The 19349-nt window shown below is 43.1% G+C and overlaps 1 protein-coding gene across 4 annotated transcripts in view; it reads left to right on the forward strand.

Annotated features, from left to right (window-relative positions):
• The first annotated feature begins 522 nt into the window (after positions 1-522).
• NXPE3 (neurexophilin and PC-esterase domain family member 3) overlaps positions 523-19349 on the forward strand; it is a 58059-nt gene continuing 39232 nt past the window's right edge. The window contains exons 1-4 of one of the 4 annotated variants that reach the window (XM_055568018.1): positions 523-1319; positions 7008-7108; positions 11910-11982; positions 12674-12844. In XM_055568018.1, the coding sequence (XP_055423993.1) occupies positions 12752-12844 (93 nt within the window). In that variant the 5' untranslated portion in view covers positions 523-1319; positions 7008-7108; positions 11910-11982; positions 12674-12751. Of the gene's footprint in view, positions 1320-7007; positions 7109-11909; positions 11988-12673; positions 12845-19349 lie in introns of all 4 variants that reach the window. The other 3 variants (XM_055568017.1, XM_055568019.1, XM_055568021.1) reach the window with 3 other exon arrangements.

Genomic DNA, 19349 nt, shown 5'->3' on the forward strand with positions numbered 1-19349 from the left:
CAGTCCGTTTTTCCATGTCTGGTTCTCAGACTGTAAAATATAAGATAACTCAAATGCCTTGGGGTTATGAGTGCCTGTGTGATTGGGGGTTAATAAAGATCACTAAGGTGGTCCGAAACCACCTAGAAGTCAGTATGTCCTGTTTAAGTATTAATATTTGCCACTTGCCAGACAGCCAGACTGGGAAACATAGGTGTCAGGGAGTCCATGTATGGAACACAGGACTTAATCAGAGCAGAAGTCTATCACATTGGGCTGCGGATCCTTAGGCACAGAGGAAACAGAAATCACCTTTTATGAATAGGAAAGGCTGATCCTCGAGAAAGAAGAATGAAATGGTTACTCCAGAAGAGGTTGCCTCATGTAGAACCTCCTTTTATTTCAGTCATACGGGTCACTCATGCATACAGGCCTGCCTTGAAAACTTCTGAATCAGCACATAGAGTCCATTGTGGTCAGTAAATGTCAAATATTTTGACCTTGAGACCACAGTCTGGGCAGTCTGCTTTTGGAGCCTGCCTTTTGCTGGGATGAACTGGGTTAACACCACAGCCCTGTGCTTCTAGCCCTGAGGAATACAGCGCAGCCCCGCCATCCCTTCAGGTTTCCTGAGCAATTGCTTCTGTCTTCCAAGTACTCCTTTCAGTTCCTGAATTTCACATAGTTGCTGCGGACGTTTTACGGCTTAGAAGAAAGTCCAAAATAGGATTAAGTGGTTTTTCGGTGGTGGTGGTGGTGGTGGTGGTGGTGGTTAGTATTCAGGCCTTTTTGCTAGGTCACGTACAAGGAGAATAAAAGCAACGGGGTTGTTTTCGGGGATAAGAAAATACGTCAAAAAAGGAAAGATTCAAGGACCAGCCTGTTCTGTGCTCGAGTTTGGCAGACCCATAAAGGGAACAAAACATTGCGCCACTGAGAGGAAAGACGGCCCAAGTAGGGGCATCTCCAGTTGTTCCCTGGGACACTCTGATGTCCGAAGGCGACAGGAGCCGGGTCCCGATAGTGGGCAGAGCTCAGATCAAAGGCGACAGCAGCAGGACGCCCTCGCGAGGGAGAAAAGTTGCACGGACTCCGCAGGGGTCAACTCTTGTGTCCCGGCTCTGGGCAACGCTTAGCGCTCCAAGGCCGCGGCTGTCAGTCAGCACTCTCGGCCCCGCCCCTCCCAGAGCTGGGCCAATCGCAGCCGGGGGTCGGGGGTGAGGCGACGCAGCGGAGCCAGGAAGCCAGGGCCGGGCGGCCTGGTGCTGCGGCTATTGAGCAGGTTGTCACGGTCCCGGGCAGCTGGAGAGCGCACGGCGGGAGGCCAGACCTGGATGGAGGTGAGTGCGTGCCTGCGGCTTGTGCTCCAGCGCCGGGATGGGCCCCTGTCGCCCGAGCGAACCACTGCCTGGCTCCTCCCGGACGCCTCTCGGCTGCTAAGACCCTTTTCTCCGCGCTTTGGCTCCGGAGTTCCCGGCCCGATGCAGACGAGCTGCCGCCCCTGGGGTCATGGCTGGGGTAACTGAGCCTGGAACGCGAGCCTCCGGCCCAAGGCACGGCTGAGTTGGAGCTGGTCCGGAGTAGCTCGAGCAGCAGCCGGTCCCGGGGCGGGGCAGGGCGCGAGCATCTCCATCCTCGGCTTTCTAGACTTGCCGCAATACCTGCGGGAGCAGCCGCAGCGCGGCGGAGCCCAGAGTTGGGGGCAGCTGAAGACCCTTCTCCCCGACTCCTTTTCTGAGCGGGTACCGAACACTTGGAGACGGCTCCCTCCTCAGCCCCTAACTCCAGTCTCATCGCTGCTTTGAGCCCCAGCTGCCTTTTGGCTGGGTGTCCTCTCAGGCGTTGGATTGTTCTGGTTTTACTGTTGTTTTGGGACATCAGATTTAGGTCGCTTGGGTAGAGTGTGACTTTTACAAGGTGAGATGTGGAGACTCAGCCTGGCCTGTCGCTCGTCTCCACTTGATCAAAGAGCACTAGGGTGGTGGTAAGAGGGATTCTCAGGCAGGATTTATACAAAATTTATCATTGTAAAATTTCCCTTGTTTTCATTATTTACCCTAAGGGAGGATTGTTGCCGCATTTTCTAAAAATAGAGGCGATGGATGCCGCTCCTTACTGTGGTTAATTATCTGTTGGAACATCAGCGTGTGTTTGAAGCTGGCGGCACTCCCGTACCGTGATAATCAATTGTCTCAATCCACAGAGTAAAACAACACAATGTTCCTCCATAGCGTTTGGGCTCCGCTTTCCTTTGACTGTGTTTAATACGTTCTTTGTGCCTGTTATCCTCACAGTCTCTCTGGGCCTGATACAGTGCTATTATTTATTTCTGAGAAAGGAAACGAAGGGACATATCACTGAAGTAGGGTTGGCTCTCCCCATTGCCCCAGAATCGAATTGTCCTGGAGGGACGATGTAAGTTACAATGGAAACATCATTTCAGAAAGGCCATCCCTGAGCAGTTTGTACAAATGGCACCCTCTGGCCACTCTGTGCCAGTGGTTCCCCTACTTGGCTGTGTATTATAATTATCTGCAGACCCTAAATAAAAAGCTGTTTCTCTGGCCCTACTCCCATGGATTCTGATCCAGTTGATGGGGTGTTGTGCAGGCATTGGTATTTGTATAAGCTTCCAGATGATATTAATGGGCATGCGAGATTAAGGACTACCATGTTTTAATAGCGCATTAAAAACATGCCCTATTTTCTTCTTACAGCATATACAGCTTTGTGACTTATTCGATTTGTGTACTTCTCTGTCCTGTGTTTACCCCCATCACTGCCACCCCACCCCCCGGGGCGGCTGGGGGGGGTGGTGGTGAATTATGAAAGCGTTAGTGCTGCTTTAAAAGGAGAAAAGAAGGCCTAGGTGAATCAGCATCTTGGGCATGTGAGGTGGGAGTATGTGAAAGAGAAGGGGGTCTGTGGAATGAAATCAGGAAGCAAGTCCTGCAGATGTCTGTCCTTGTGCAGACTTCTGTCCCTGCTTCATTTTTGTTCAAGGATGATCTCATATGGTCTTGGATGAGTCTCCAGTTTTTTCTCTAGAGGGTGCCCTGTTAACTTTCAAAGTCTTACTCAGTACCCTGTGAAATACAGCTGTTCTTTGGAGAGTTTGAGCTAGGAGAATTCAATATAGGTATATTCTGTGTAAATTGTCTTTTGTATGGGTGTCCTTGCATTCCAAATTCTAATTCCAGATACTTGCTCTGATAAATACATTTATGTGGCTAGAAGGTCAGAGTATTTAGGATGAGGACTGTCCCAGAAACTAGATGTGTGGTTGTTCAATAATATACTGTTTTTGTGAAATGGTTGTCTAAGAACATTCGCCCTCTAGAGTGTGGAGTTGCTGCTTCATTTTCTTTTTAGTACCAAACTCAAGTATTTCATTTGTGTGACTGATGATTGTAATTCCAAGTGAGATGGGAGTAGGAAGTCAGATGTCATTGTTGTTCAGTTGCCAAGTCATGTCTGACTCTGGGACCCATGGACTGCAGCACGCCAGGCTTCCCTGTCCTTCACTATCTCTTGGAGCTTGCTCAGACTCATGTCCTTTGAGTCGGTGATGCCATTCAACCATCTCATCCTCTGTCATCGCCTTCTCCTCCTGCCTTCAATCTTTCCCAGCAACAAGGTCTTTTCCAATGAATCAGCTTTTCCCGTCAGGTGGCCAGATTACTGGAGCTTCAGCTTCAGCATCAGTCCTTCCAATGACTATTCAGGGTTGATTTCCTTCAAACCTGATCAAAACTGGTTTGATCTCCTTGCAGTCCAAGGGACTCTCAAGAATCTTTTCCAGCACCACAGTGTGAAAACACCAGTTCTTTGGTGCTCTGCCTTCTTTATTGTTTAACTCTCACATACATACATGACTACTAGAAAGACCATGCTGCTGCTGCTGCTAAATCACTTCAGTCGTATCCGACTCTGTGCGACCCCATAGACAGCAGCCCACCAGGCTCCTCTGTCCACGGGATTCTCTAGGCAAGAATACTGGAGTGGGTTGCCATTTCCTTCTCCCAGAAAGACCATAGCCATGACTGTATGGACCTTTGTTGGTAAAGTAATGTCTCTGATTTTTAATACATGGTCTAGTTTTGTCATAGCTTTCCTTGTAAGAAGCAGTCATCGTCTAAATTCTTGGCTGTAGTCACCATCTGCAACAATTTTAGAGCCCAAGGAGAGGAAATCTGTTACTTCTTCCACCTTTTCTCCTTCTATTTGCCATGAAGTGATGGGGCCAGATACCTTGACCTTGGTTTTTTTAATATTGAGTTTTAAGCCGGCTTTTCATTAGGTTGGGCTTCCCTTGTGGCTCAGATGGTAAAGAATCTGCCTGCAATGCGGGAGACCTGGGTTTGATCTCTGGGTTGGGAAGATCCCCTGGAGAAGGGAAAAGCTACCCACTCCAGTATTCTGGCCTTGAGAATTCCATGGACAGTCCATGGGGTTGCAAAGGGTCAGACATGACTGAGCGACTTTCACTTTCACTTATTAGGTATCTGACTTCCTAAAGCAGAAGTGGAAGGAAGTCCAATACCTTGGACTAATGGCAGTCAGTATGGGTTTGCCACAGGTCATAAGGAATTTAGTTTGGCACGTAAACAGTCTTAATCAAAATTTGACAAAACAGACCCAGCAGGTCATGGATTTTACTTTTTGCTTGCTCTTTGAACATAAATATGAAGCATGACAGAAGCAGAAGATATTAAGAAGAGGTGGCAAGAATACACAGAAGAACTGTACAAAAAAGATCTTCACGACCCAGATAATCACGATGGTGTGATCACTCATCTAGAGCCAGACATCCTGGAATGTGAAGTCAAGTGGGCTTTAGAAAGCATCACTACAAACAAAGCTAGTGGAGGTGATGGAATTGCAGTTGAGCTATTCCAAATCCTGAAAGATGATGCTGTGAAAGTGCTGCACTCAGTATGCCAGCAAATTTGGAAAACTCAGCAGTGGCCACAGGACTGGAAAAGGTCAGTTTTCATTCCAATCCCAAAGAAAGGCAATGCCAAAGAATGCTCAAACTACCACACAATTGCAGTCATCTCACATGCTAGTAAAGTAATGCTCAAAATTCTCCAAGCCAGGCTTCAGCAATATGTGAACCGTGAACTTCTGATGTTCAAGCTGGTTTTAGAAAAGGCAGAGGAACCAGAGATCAAATTGCCAACATCCTCTGGATCATGGAAAAAGCAAGAGAGTTCCAGAAAAACATCTATTTCTGCTTTATTGACTATGCCAAAGCCCTTGACTGTGTGGATCACAATAAACTATGGAAAATTCTGGAAGAGATGGGAATACCAGACCACCTGACCTGCCTCTTGAGAAATCTGTATGCAGGTCAGGAAGCAACAGTTAGAACTGGACATGGAACAACAGACTGGTTCCAAATAGGAAAAGGAGTTCGTCAAGACTATATATTGTCACCCTTCTTATTTAACTTATATGCAGAGTACATCATGAGAAACGCTGGACTGGAAGAAACACGAGCTGGAATCAAGATTGCTGGGAGAAATATCAATAACCTCAGATATGCAGATGACACCACCCTTATGGCAGAAGAAGAGGAACTAAAAAGCCTCTTGATGAAAGTGAAAGAGGAGAGTGAAAAAATTGGCTTAAAGCTCAACATTCAGAAAACTAAGATCATGGCATCCAGTCCCATCACTTCATGGGAAATAGATGGGGAAACAGTGTCAGACTTTATTTTTCTGGGCTCCAAAATCACTGCACATGGTGACTGCAGCCATGAAATTAAAAGACGCTTACTCCTTGGAAGGAAAGTTATGACCAACCTAGATAGCATATTCAAAAGCAGAGACATTACTTTGCCAACAAAGGTTCATCTAGTCAAGGCTATGGTTTTTCCTGTGGTCATGTATGGATGTGAGAGTTGGACTGTGAAGAAAGCTGAGCGCCGAAGAATTGATGCTTTTGAAGTGTGGTGTTGGAGAAGACTCTTGAGAGTCCCTTGGACTGCAAGGAGATCCAACCAGTCCATTTGGAAGGAGATCAGCCCTGGGATTTCTTTGGAAGGAATGATGCTAAAGCTGAAACTCCAATACTTTGCCCACCTCATGTGAAGAGTTGACTCATTGGAAAAGACTCTGATGCTGGGAGGGATTGGGGACAGGAGGAGAAGGGGACGACATAGGCTGAGATGGCTGGATGGCATCACTGACTCGATGGACGTGAGTCTGAGTGAACTCTGGAGTTGGTGATGGACAGGGAGGCCTGGTGTGCTGCGATTCATGGGGTCTCAAAGAGTCGGACACGACTGAGCAACTGAACTGAACTGAACTGAAGTGATGAAGCATGAGTAAGTGTGTTCTAACACTTCAGAGAGATTTGAAAACAAAAGTGCTGAAGTTGAGAGTCCTTACGGAGTGATCACAACTTTTAGATGTGTCCAGTACCTCTTGTTTTCTCTAGTGGTAGGATGGAGCATTGAAGTGCATGATTATTCTAATCTTTAAGAAAAATAAGGACCTGCTGTATAGCACAGGGAACTCAGTACTCTGTAATGAGTAAAGCCTATATGGGAATGTAAAGCCTATATCTAATGTAAAGCCTTTATGGGAAAAGAATCTTAAAAAGGGTGGGGGTATGTATATGTATAAGTGATTCATTGTGCTGTATACCCAAAACTAACATCACATGGTAGATCAACTATACTTCAATAAAATTTAAAAAAAAAAACCACAAAAACATATGAAGGTTTTATCCGTGATTTATATTTTTTCCAATTATATTGCTTTTTATAAGGTTTTGACCTTCAGCTCAGATCTGAGAGTAATTTTCTCTGGGTAAGTTTGTGAATATAAATAGCCAGATCTTTTTTTTTTTTTTTAGTGCTAGGAAAGGAAATGTTCCTATCCTTACTCTACCCACTACTTTGTCCTGAAATCTTTGTATATCTCTTGCTTTAAAATTGTATTCTTGATTTCAAATATATTTTCCTTTACTTCATTTTCAGTATCTTTAACCTGTGTTTCATGTACTTATCTCTGTTGCAGCAGAAAGAATGGTATAAAAATGAAAAACCTCAACATGTGCTTCAAATGTGACAAGAAAAGAATAAGGGCTATCATGATTGAGTTCAGACTTTACACTGAAGGTAAGTAAACCCTAATTTCTTAGTTTCAAAAAGTAGCTCTTGGGAACTGGAAATTTCCAGAAAAAGAAAAAAGGTAAATTAAACTCAATTATATATTTTTATTTTGGATTTGATCTTGGAAGCTTTTTAGAGTCATTCCTATCTAACACTATTTTTCTTACTCAATTCTAAGGCAATTTGAGATACCAAATAATATTTTCCTGCTTTATTTGCAAATAGATTTCTTGTTATAATGCCTAGGTTTTATATTTGTAGGAAAACCCCAAAAATCTGTTAGATATTTCTTTTCTTACTTTGGAATCTTTCATTTTAAATTTGTTTTCTTGTATCTGATTTAATGCCTTATTTCTCCTTATGGCTCCTTTTTAATTATTACTTTTAGAAACCAGCTTGATTCTTTATATTTGTGACTTATATTTCCTGGCAGAGATGAAGGAGAAAAACAAAACCTGCCCAAAGATGACAACTATCAACATTTTAGTATATGTCTTTTTAAAGAGAGGTTTGGCTAGTACACCTCAGGCTATAGGTGTACAGATGGATCTTTCAGTCTCAGCATTCCACCTACTTGTAGCAGGAAGTAGGTCTTTTCCAGGCGTGACCCTCCATGAGGATTTTCATCAGAAGTCCCTGCCTGTGAGGGGCTTCTTGCATATTTGCATTGCTGCCTATAAGGCCTTTTGTTCCTTTAGCTCCAAGGTCTCCAGGCCTCACCATCCTTCTGCACCATTGCTGTGCTGCTTCTGACCAGCTTGAGCCATACTGACATCCTCTAGACTCCTGGCCTTCGTGCAGTACATAGACCACAGCTGCAGTGGTACAGCTGAGCTTCTGTGCAGTATCATGTTTGGTCTTCTCCCTCTGGCCATCAGGGAAACCTATGGTTCTTATGGCCAACTCCTTGAGAAGGGTTTCTGCAGAGGAGCAGTTGGGGCCCTGGTGACAGAATTATTTCCTTTATTTCACAGTCATTTCCTTCCTAGAATTTGCAGGCATTTCAGGGTGGGTAGGTAGCTGGGTCTTGGAGAGGGGCTGGTGTTTTGGGGCCATGAAATGGTTAAGTGCAGTCTTTCATATTACCTGGCGTCTCTGTGGAGGTGGCCAGGTACCAGGGTCCAGCCCCAGTGGATCCAGGGAACTTGAAGGGGGGACGGCGTCGGTGACCAGGATACGATAGAATTAAAGATATAAAGAGTGGTTAAATAAGGATAGCTCAGTAGGAAAGTTCAGTGGAGAAAAGAGGCTGAATAACTTGGTTTATGTTGAAAGCCAGTAAAATTCCAAGACAAGGAATTTGCGTCACCTATGTAGGCCACAGGCGTCCTCCTGTTCTCCCGAAGGAGAGGAGACACTAAGGCCTCCCCAGTCAGATCTTAGAAGCCCAGGCATAATTAGTAGGCTTGACGAGCCTCCATGCTACAGATGGGAATTCAGCCAGAAGGTGACAGAAAGAACGACATAGGGAGACCAAGCTTTGGTGAACAAGGCCCGCACTTTTATTTTCCAAAGTAGTTTTTATACCTTAAGTTGTGCATAGAGGATAATGGGTGAAGGTCAGCAGTCCTTGATCCTTATGGAAGCCAGGCTTTCAAACTTATCATATGCAAAAGTTTAGGTGATTTACATCATCTTCTGGCCAGGGGGCCTGTTAACATTTTATGACCCTTTCTTCAGAAAACTTATTTTTCTCTAAAGGTGATTATTCTAAAGTCAGGCGCCACCCTCCAAAAGCATTAGATAAAGTTGCATTCATATAGGGCAAAGGTGTGGTGGGCTATAACAAGAAAAGAATTAACTCAAGGGTCCAAGGTTACAAACATTAAAGCTACTACTTATATTCCTATACACCGATTATATTAATCAATACACTCCCAGAGACACAGTAGGTAAGGGATATGGAAACTTAGCAGTAAACATTGACCCAACAAGTGAAAAACCCTTCACCAATACAATTTCTAATCAATCTTTTAACTGCTCAAAGGAATCTGTATTTAGACAGTTTAGAACATCTCATGCCTCTCATGGTTGGGAGGCTGTGAACAATCACATGTGGCCAGAAGAACCTGTTCAGGCAGGCTAGAGGACTTCCAAAGGAGTTTGTAGGTTGAAACACTCTTGTCACGCCCAAGAACTTTATTAACTGGAGCTGTAAGTTAACTCTTTTTCAGAGAGAGATGGTGGGGGACAGCCCCCCGTAAAGTCAGAGGTGTAGGTGAGAGCACAAAGCAGTAAAGTAGGCAGACTCTGGTTTTGGGGGTAGGTGCTCGAAAATTTCCAGGGGGACTCCTGAGGCTCGATCCCGCCTTTGTGTATGCCGAGCCTCCTTCCTCATGACCTTTGCCACGGGCGGAGTTCCTCACACTGGCTCCCAGCAGCCAGGAGTGCAAGATTTCTTTCTCTTTAATTTAGGAGGGAAATACCTTTTACCTAATATGAATGTAAGCTTTGCCAGGAGGATTTCTGGCATTTAGTACAGTGTGCAATACAGAGTTGTTGTTTAGTTGCTCAGTTGTGTCTGACTCTTTGTGACCTCATGGCCGGTAGCCACCAGGTTCCTCTGTCCATGGGATTTCCCAGACAAGAAAACTGGAGTGGGTTGCCATTTCCTTCTCTAGGTGATCTTCCTGACCCATGGATTAAACCCATGGCTCCTGCATTGGCAGGTGGATTCTTTACCACTGAGCTACCAGGGAAGCCCCAGGCCTCCGTAATTATTCATTGTGTGGATTGTTGAATCAACATATATCATGCAAAGAGCTGAGTACTGGGAAGGAATCCAAAAGTATGGTACATTGTTATCTTTAAGTTGCTTTTTTTGGGATATATAGTTTGTTTTTTTCAATATAATCTTTATTGGTATATTTGGGGAGACTAGAAATACATACAAATATAGAGATCAGCTGAGAAGTGGAAAAAGTAAGTGCTTTGGGAATTCTCAGGATGGAAAGCATAGTGGAATAGCTTAGCCTCATTTCCTTTATGACACTGGGGTGAGGAAGGGTTGTTGTCTGTCCTTGTGGTGTGGGAATGGGAACAGATTAGATCAGAGGAGTAGGGGAGTGAGGGAAGAGGGGGCTTGCCAGGTCCAACACAAAAGGGAGGAGTGTTGGTGCAGCTGAGGTATCCTGAGGCCCTCTGCACTGGGATTATACACCCTCTTCACCTTGACCTCTCTACCCTGCTTTCCATGGAAATCATCACTGGGAACAAAATACTAGCAGCTTCACTGCTTACCTGTATCATAATAGCAACTGGAGAGAGTATTTTAAAAATGATTACATGGAAGAATAGTAAGGAGCAGCCTACTCTCAAGTCCTCTGCCTTCAGCAGATGTGATGAAGGATTAGGGTGACCTGTTACTCCTCACACTTAGCTTTCATCTCCTGCATCTTTAGGGCAGGTATCTTTCCTCTTGTGCCTTGTTACTCAACTGAGGGGGCATCAGGGCTGCCTGTGGGGTAGGGGAGCCAGAAACCCAAAGGGTGTTTGCTGTCTCTTGACATACAGAGGGATGGCATTCCTGTTTTCCAGAGGTTATCAGAATGGTTTGCACCTAACCCCAGAACTCCTTATAAAATCACAGGTTTTCCTCTTGTTATTGTTGATTCATTAAGTCATGTCCAACTCTTTGCAACTTCATGAACTATAGCCTGCCAGGCTCCTCTGTCTATGGAATTTCCCAGACAAAGAACACTGGAGTGGGTTGCTATTTCCTTCTCCAGGGTATCTTCCCAACCCAGGGATTGAACCCAGGTCTCCTGCATTAGCAGGCATATTCTTTACCACTGAGCCACGAGGGAAGCCCATAATTACCCTAGTAATCTTGAGAGTCCCTTGGCCTGCAAAAAGATACAAGTCCATCCTAAAGGAGATCAGTCCTGGGTGTTCATTGGTAGGACTGATGTTGAAGCTGAAACTCCAATACTTTGGCCACCTGATGTGAAGAGCTGACCCATTAGAAAAGACCCTAATGCTGGGAAAGATTGAGGGCAAGAGGAGAAGGGGATGACAGAGGATGAGATGGTTGGATGGCATCACCGACTCAATGGACGTGGGTTTGGGTGGACTCCAGGAGTTGGTGATGGACAGGGAGGCCTGGCGAGCTGCAGTTCATGTGGTAGCAAAGAGTCGGACACGACTGAGCGACTGAACTGAACCGAATGTAATAAAATTTAAACTGTAAAGGAAGGGAAGTTATTTATTTAGACCTCTTTAGAAAATTAACATGTGAATTTTGTAATTTCTAAGAATCTGAAGATGTTCTTCTTTGCTTTCTTAAAAGTTAAAACATAAATAGGAAGCAGGAGAAGTATCTCTATTTACATGAAAACCTGGAGCTGGGTTTGAGTAAATTGTCCAAATGTGGAGTAGTTCCTGCTGTGCTCTGGCTCTTTGCTTTGTCTTATGACTCTGGGCCTTGGATAAGGTTAAGGAAGAGGAAATACAGTGTTTTTCCTTTTACTCCACCCTAAGCTGTCGTAATTGGTGATCTGTTTGCTCATCTCTCCTCTTTGAAGGAATCCTTTGGAGAAAAATGTGCTTTTAAAATCCATACCAGTTGCTCTTCTATACAAAGAACTCTTAATGAAACTAAACAGAAAAGAAGCAGATCAAACCGAAAGCTCATCTGCATCTCAGAAAAGCAAAGACATGGAGTTTTTTAAATTTTTTATTGAAGGATAATTGCTTTACAGAATTTTGTTGTTTTCTGTCAAACCTCAACATGAATCAGCCATAGGTATACATATATGCCCTCTCTTTGAACCTCCCTCCCATCTCTCTCCTCATCCCACCCCTCTAGGTTGATACAGAGGCCCTGTTTGAGTTTCCTGAGCAATACAGCAAATTCCTGTTGGCTATCTCATTTACATATGGTAATGTAAGTTTCCATGTAACTTTTTCCATACATATCACCCACCCCTCTCCCCATGTCCATAAGTCTATTCTCCATGTCTGTTTCTCCATTGTTGCCTTGTAAATAAATTGTTCAGTACCATTTTTCTAGATTCCATATATATGCATTAGAATACGATATTTATCTTTCTCTTTCTGACTGACTTCACTCTGTATAATAGGTTCTAGGTTCATCTACCTCATTAGAACTGACTCAAAGCTGTTCCTTTTTATGGCTGAGTAATATTCCATTGGCTGTGTATATGTACCATGACTACTTCATCCATTCATCTGTCAGAGGACATCTAGGTTGCTTCCATGTTCTAGCTACTGTAAATAGTGCTGCAATGAACAATGGGATACATTTGTCTTTTTCAATTTTGGTTTCCTCAATGTATAAGCCTAGGAATGGGGTTGCTGGGTCATATGGTGGTTTTACTCCTAGTTTTTTAAGGAATCTCCATACCGTCTTCCATAGGGGCTGTACCAATTTACATTCCCACCATCAGTGCAAGAGTGTCCCCTTTTCTCCACACCCTCTCCAGCATTTATTGTTTGTAGACTTTTTGATGAGGGCCATTCTGACTGGTGTGAGGTGATATCTCATTGTAGTTTTGATTTGCATTTCTCTAATAACGAGCAGTGTTGAGCATCTTTTCATGTGTTTGTTAGCCATCTGTAAAGACATGGAGTTTTGAGCAATGAAAGGAGCCATGGGTCGGCCATGGGTGATCAAGACACAGCCAGACAATGTGGATCAACTTCTTCAAACTACGGCTGTTCTGCTGTCTGCTTGCAGTGTTGATGGTGGTGGTGCTGGTCGTCAATGTTACTCAGGTAGAGGTGAGTCCTCAGCATGCTTCTTCATAACTAAGGGAACCACATCAGGGGATTTGGGGCTAATGAGTCTGGAAAATATTGATCATCGGGAAACTAATCCTGGTCACAGTTCTTGTTTTCATTAATTCAGTAAGTATTTGAGTGCCTTCAATGGTTGTATACTCTGCTAGTCACCAAAGGTACAGTGATTGGTACCTATGGATCTCATATTCTAAATGTGCATGGGAGAAAATATAAGTTATAAGTAAGCATAAAATATAATAATAAATGATAATTAGAAATCGTGAGAAGTATTGTAGAGAAAAGAAAGTGGGTTACTGTGTTGTTGTTCAGTTGCTCAGTCATGCCCCACTCTTTGTGACCCCATGGACTGCAGCATGCCAGGCTTCTCTGTCCTTCAGCATCTCCCAGAGCTTGCTTAAACTCATGTCCATTGCATCATTGATGCCATCCAACCATCTCATCCTCTGTCATCCCCTTCTCCTCCTGCCTTCAATCTTTCCCAGCATCAAGGTCTTTTCTAATGAGTCGGCGCTTCACATCAGGTGGCCAAAGTATTGGAGCTTCAGCTTCAGCATCAGTCCTTACAGTGAATATTCAGGATTGATTTCCTTTAGGATTGACTGGTTTGATCTCCTTGCATCCAAGGGACTCTCAGTAGTCTTTTCCGAAACTACAGTTCAGTAGCTTTAGAATGATGAAAGAAAGCCTTTCAAGGAGGGGACCTTTCATCTGACTCCTGGCAAAAAACTGAAGGAGATTTTCAGGGGATGGAGTTCATGGTGAGTGTTATAAAGACTGTGTGTGGCTCTCCAGGCGGGGACCACATATTATGGAACCCTTACAGTGCCTGGTGCCAAGAAGGTATTTAGTAATAGTCCCCTTTCCCCTTCTCTTCTAAAAATTCCCTTCATGAACTCACATACACTGAAATTTATGGAGTATTTCCTATCTAAAATCATGCTGTTCTTTTAATTTTGTTGGCTTGTGGTGCTTCTCAGGTCACAGGTCCAAGTTAATTCTGGTTATCTCTTTGCTCTTTGGATATTGCTGTGGACTGACTGACTGTCCAGCATCCCGGCCCTACGGGAGTTCAGGTTATACTGTTCTCTTTTATCCTTTCAGATGTTTCTTTTCCCCAGTCTCCAGGAGTTTGCTTATGCACATATGCTCTTTAGTACTCTGCTGAATACTTATTTTGGACTCTCTGCAGATCTCCTGAGTTCTCTTTGTGTGTAGCTCTCTTCTCCTGTTACTGTCCTATGGGTTCTAATCGGCTGTAAGACTCTCGGCCATCTCCTCAATTTAGGGTGTTCACCAGGCTCCTGCTGGGTTCTGTCTCCTACTGCTGCAGCCTGGAGATGCTCTCAAGGCTGTCAGTGGAGGGCAAACACTCCCAGGAATCATTTTCTTTTTTTTTTTTTCCAGGAATCATTTTCTATATTTCCCATCTTTCAGGTTGTCAGCAAAGGGCAGTCAATCATGGGAATCATTTCCTTTATTTCCCATCTTTCAGGCATCATTTCTTTTGTTGTCTAACGTGCTGTGTCTGGAGAACCACTGTTTCAGGTAGAAGAGTAAAGCTCACCATTTCTCTGTCTTGGTTGCAAGCAGAAGTCTGGGAGACTTGAAACTGAAGGGAAAGACTTAATAGAGAAGCTGGAGAGAAGGTTCAGTGGACAAAGGGGAGCTGGAGAGGATGGGACTTAGAGCACAGACGGAGCACATAATGATGTAGGACAAGGGACACGTTTCATAGTGTGTGTTCTTGTTATCATTTTATTATTATGTAGGGGGAGGTGTGCTCCTTCCTCTGATATAAGAGGGAAAATTGTCATAATGGGTAATAATGTGGATACGTCTTCTGCTGGAAGGTGAAACATTGAGGGAGTTCTTGTCTAGACGGGAGGTGGAAGGTGGGAGGGAGGTGGTGCCCAGAAGACTGGTTCAGATGGGCTTGAAAGAATGGGAGTGTGGGATGGAGCTTGATCCTGCGGGATGATAGAGGGACAGTGACTTTCCAGATCACATGTGTACGTGGTGCTTATCTGCATTGATTTTGTGAGGGTGTGTATTTTACTGCTTTCAACAGTCGGTGTAAGAATAGAGAAGATGGTTGTGTATTAGGAGGTCTGGGACGGCTGGGAGGTAGGAAAAGGGAGAAGGAGAGACTTGAGAGGGTAAGCCATTCATTCGTGGGTGCTCAGGCCTGTCCAGCTCTCTGCGACCCCATGGACTGCAACCCGCCAGGCTTCTCTGTCTATGGAATTTTCCAGGCAAGAATACTGGAATGGGTTGCCATTTCCTACTCCATGGGTAAGCCATAGTCCACATCATTAATGTTATTGCAGTCAGGAAGGAATATTAGGAATTATTGTTAGAAACCCTCTTAATAGTCCTGCTGTGGTTCTTAGAAACTTTTGGAAAATGTCCACTAACAGCTCCAACTGTCTGCATGAACACAAACCAAACAATAATGGAGAAGGGAGGTGGCAAGTAAGAAATGATGTAGGACAGTTTTGATATTAAAATTTATATAAACAGATCTTTTTGTGGAGTGTGGTAAAACACTTTGCCTTGTCTAAAGATGTCATCTTGTCCAGGCTGAGAATATTGTCATGACTTTTAAACCATTCAGTTTATTTCTGTGACATTAATAGTTAAAGAAGCCTGGGGTGTGGGGTGGGGAGTGGGAAAGGCTTGAACCTTGGCCGTCTGCCATCCCTTAATCCCTGGTCCATCCTAGGCTTCTGATTGTGACTGTACTTTGCTTGCAATTAGACTATCTGAGCATTTTCTAAAAAGTACAGACTCAATTTTAATTAAAAATATCACATAAGAAAATTAGCCATTACAGTGATGAGGGGAGAAAAAGCATTTTCAAATGTGCCACATTCAGAGCTGGTTAAGATAAATGAAACAAACAAATACTGAATGCAGCAAATAATCTTTCCATTGGTAACAGGTCTCCTTCACATTTTTGTTTTTGCATCTCACTCTCAAGTTAGTCTTCTTTATATTGTATATATGGAGTGTTTTGCAATTTAAGAAAAATATTTCCTTTGTCACAACTATTACATTTTTATTTATTTTTCCAACAGAAAATGTGATTAGATACTTTAAACTCTTCAACTTCTGAAACATTAATAAATATTTATTGAATGAAAGTTGAATACATTAAAAATAATTCATGGGGCTTTTGAAAAATGCAAATCCTAAGACTTCTTGTCTGCTCCATCTCAGGTGTATCCCAACACAATCCCCACATTTCCTAAGATATGGTCAAATTCAGTTATATAAGTAAAGGAACAAATGAAATCCACAAACAAGCAAAACCCCTCTAGTTAGGTGATTTTGAATAGAACAACTACTATAGTAAATTAACAGATTTCTGAATTTCTAAAAGTCTCTGAATGTCACATTGGTATAAATGGTAAGCTGAATAAGGCCCCCAAAGACGTCAGTGTTTGAATTTCCAGAACCTATGAATATGTTGTCTAATAAAAGGAACTTTGCAGACAAGTTGCAGTTAAGGATATTGAGGCAGGGATATTATTCAGGATTATCTGGGTGGGCCCAATATAATCATGTGGGTCTTTATAAGGGAGTGGCAGAAAGGTAGATATGGTATGATATGTAGATATAATAATCTACCTGGATATTAGATATAAGAGTGATGTAGGTAGAAACCATGCTCTCCTGGCAGAAAGGTAGATTTGATATGATAGGTAGATATGATAATCTACCTGAATATTAGATATTAGAGTGGATATTAGAGTGATGTAGGTAGAAACCATCCTCTCATATCATATATGAGAAGGAAGTATATGTTTTGATATCTAGCAAAAGGTTGTAGGGAGAATTCCGTGTTATTTTTCTGATAAACTCTTATTGAGCATTGGCTGTATTTGTTTGTTTTTTCCTTATTTATTGATATTTTAAATATATATGTTTTCTGATTATTAAAACAATACCAGTGTTTTAGGGCTTTTGGCTGCAAGTAAAGAAAGCTGGTTCAATCTGGTTTTAATATTAAGGAATAATATTCATTTAGAATAGAAGTTGGGAAGTAGGTTGGGCATAGTTTAGGCTCCATTTCTCTGTAAGTCTCTCAGCTTTGCCCTCCTTCATCATGCATTATCTATGGCACCCACTTTCATGGTTGGATTTTACATTGCTACACAGCAGCAGGTAGTTGCTTTCTTACACATGTCCAGCTTGAGATACAGTTTTTTTCATTGGCAGGTAAAATCAGAGAGCTGTTCCCAGAGTACTGGTGATGTCTGGATTTGGGTGCATGCATCCCTCAGAATCCTCCAGCAGCTTTTCATAGAATACAACTGGGTCACAGGCCCATTCCTGAATCAGTCGCTTGGGATTATCCATTGAACAGTCAGGCCCTGAACTGACAAGTCAGTAAATGACAGTGGAATGAATGAGGGATGGGCAAGCATAGGGTTCACTCCAGTCCACACCTTAGAGTGGCTCCAGGAATGACTGCTGGTGTTTCCTCTGGGCTCTGAATTTTAAAATATGGCAGACCTTGAAGTTGTCCTTGGCACTGACCTAAAACAGAGTTTTCATTTAGGAAAGTTAAGCAAATTGACCTTTTCGCAGTCTTTTGTATTCATCCGTTTTGGCTGCACTGGGTCGTAGTTGAGGCTTGAGGGATCGTCAGTCTTTGTTGTGGCATGTGGTATCTTTAGTTGTAGTTTGTGGGATCTAATTCCCCGACGAGGGATTGAATCTGCTCTCCCCTGCATTGGGAGCTTGGAGTCTTAGCCCCTGGACCACTAGAGAAGTCCCTCTTTTTAAGTAAAATCCAGGTGACTTGGGCTTCCCTGGTGGCTCAGACAGTAAGGAGTCTGCCTGCAATGCAGGAGACCCAGGTGTGATCCCTGGGTCAGGGGAGAAGGAAATGGCAACCCACTCCAGTATTCTTGCCTCAAGAATCCTATGGACAGAGGAGCCTGGCAGGCTACAGAAGAGTTGTATACATGTACACAAGAGTTGTACATGACTGAGTGACTAGGACTTTCACATTCCAGGTGAGTAGCACCAAGTGTATGGTGATTCTTGGATTGAGCTGCATGGGTCATTTTTCTGGTCTTGAATTGGTAGCTTGTGGCTACCCAAGGAACAAGAGTGACTGTGGGAGAGGAAAAGAGGAAAAACAAAGGAGAAGGGGGCATGTTGTGAGCACATAGCACATGGTTTGGTCCTTAGTGTTTTGTCATAGCCTCACAAGAACTAAAAAGGAGAGGGAGGTGGGAATATTTCCTAAAAGATAATCAAAAGGTAAGGGAACTTCTCCTGTTTTTAAAAAGTTGAGATATAATTGGCAGACAAATGGATAAGAAAGCTGTGGTATATATACACAATGAAATATTACTCAGCTATTAAAAAGAATGCTTTTGAATCAGTTCTAATGAGGTGGATGAAACTGGAGCCTATTATACAGAGTGAAGTAAGGCAGAAGGAAAAACACCAATACAGTATATTAAAGCATATATCTGGAATTTAGAAAGATGGCAATGATGACCCTATATGCGAGACAACAAAAGAGACACAGATGTAAAGAACAGACTTTTGGACTCTGTGGGAGAAGGCAAGGGTGGGATGGTTTGAGACAATAGCACTGAAACATGATTATTATCATATGTGAAATAGATCGCCGGTCCAGGTTCGATGCATGAGACAGGGTGCTCAGGGCTGGTGCACTGGGATGACCCAGAGGGATGGGATGGGGAGGGAGGTGGGAGGAGGGTTTGGATGGGGAACACATGTACACCCATGGCTGATTCATGTCAATGTATGGCAAAAACCACTACAATATTGTAATTAGCCTCCAATTAAAATAAATAAATTAATTAAAAAAGAATAAAAGACCTGCAATGTAAAAAATTGAGATATAATTTACATATAATGTTGTGTAAGTTTAAGGTGTGCAATATGTTGATTTGATACATTTGTATATTGCAATATGATTATCAATACTGTGTTAGCTAGCACTTCTTTCATGTCACTTAATTACCATTTCTTTTAGGTTGAGGACAGTTAAGATCTTGTCTCTTAGCAGCTTTGAAGTTTATTACATACACTTACTTATAGTAATACAGTAATACAGTTTTGTTGCCTATTGTCACTATGCTATGCCTTCCATCTCCAGGATTTATTTATATACCTGTTGCAAGGTTGTACCCTTAAACAATGTCTACCCAATTTCCCATTCCCTAGCTTCTGGTAGTCACCATTCTATGTTTTTATGAATTCAGTTTTTATTAAAAACCCTTGATTCCATTCACACACACTGCACCCCCCCACCGCCCCCCACCACACTGCCTTACAGGATCTTAGTTCCCCAAGCAGGAATCAAACCCAGGTTTCTGTTTAGAAATTCACTGAGAGCCGAATGGGCATTCTTTTATAGTTTACAATATTTTTTCCTTTGGCTGCTTTTTTAGGATTTTCTTTTTATACTTGGTTTTTGACAGTTTCACTATAATGT

Source organism: Bubalus kerabau, chromosome 2 (genome assembly GCF_029407905.1).
Source record: "Bubalus kerabau isolate K-KA32 ecotype Philippines breed swamp buffalo chromosome 2, PCC_UOA_SB_1v2, whole genome shotgun sequence".
NCBI classification, from domain to species: domain Eukaryota; kingdom Metazoa; phylum Chordata; class Mammalia; order Artiodactyla; family Bovidae; genus Bubalus; species Bubalus kerabau.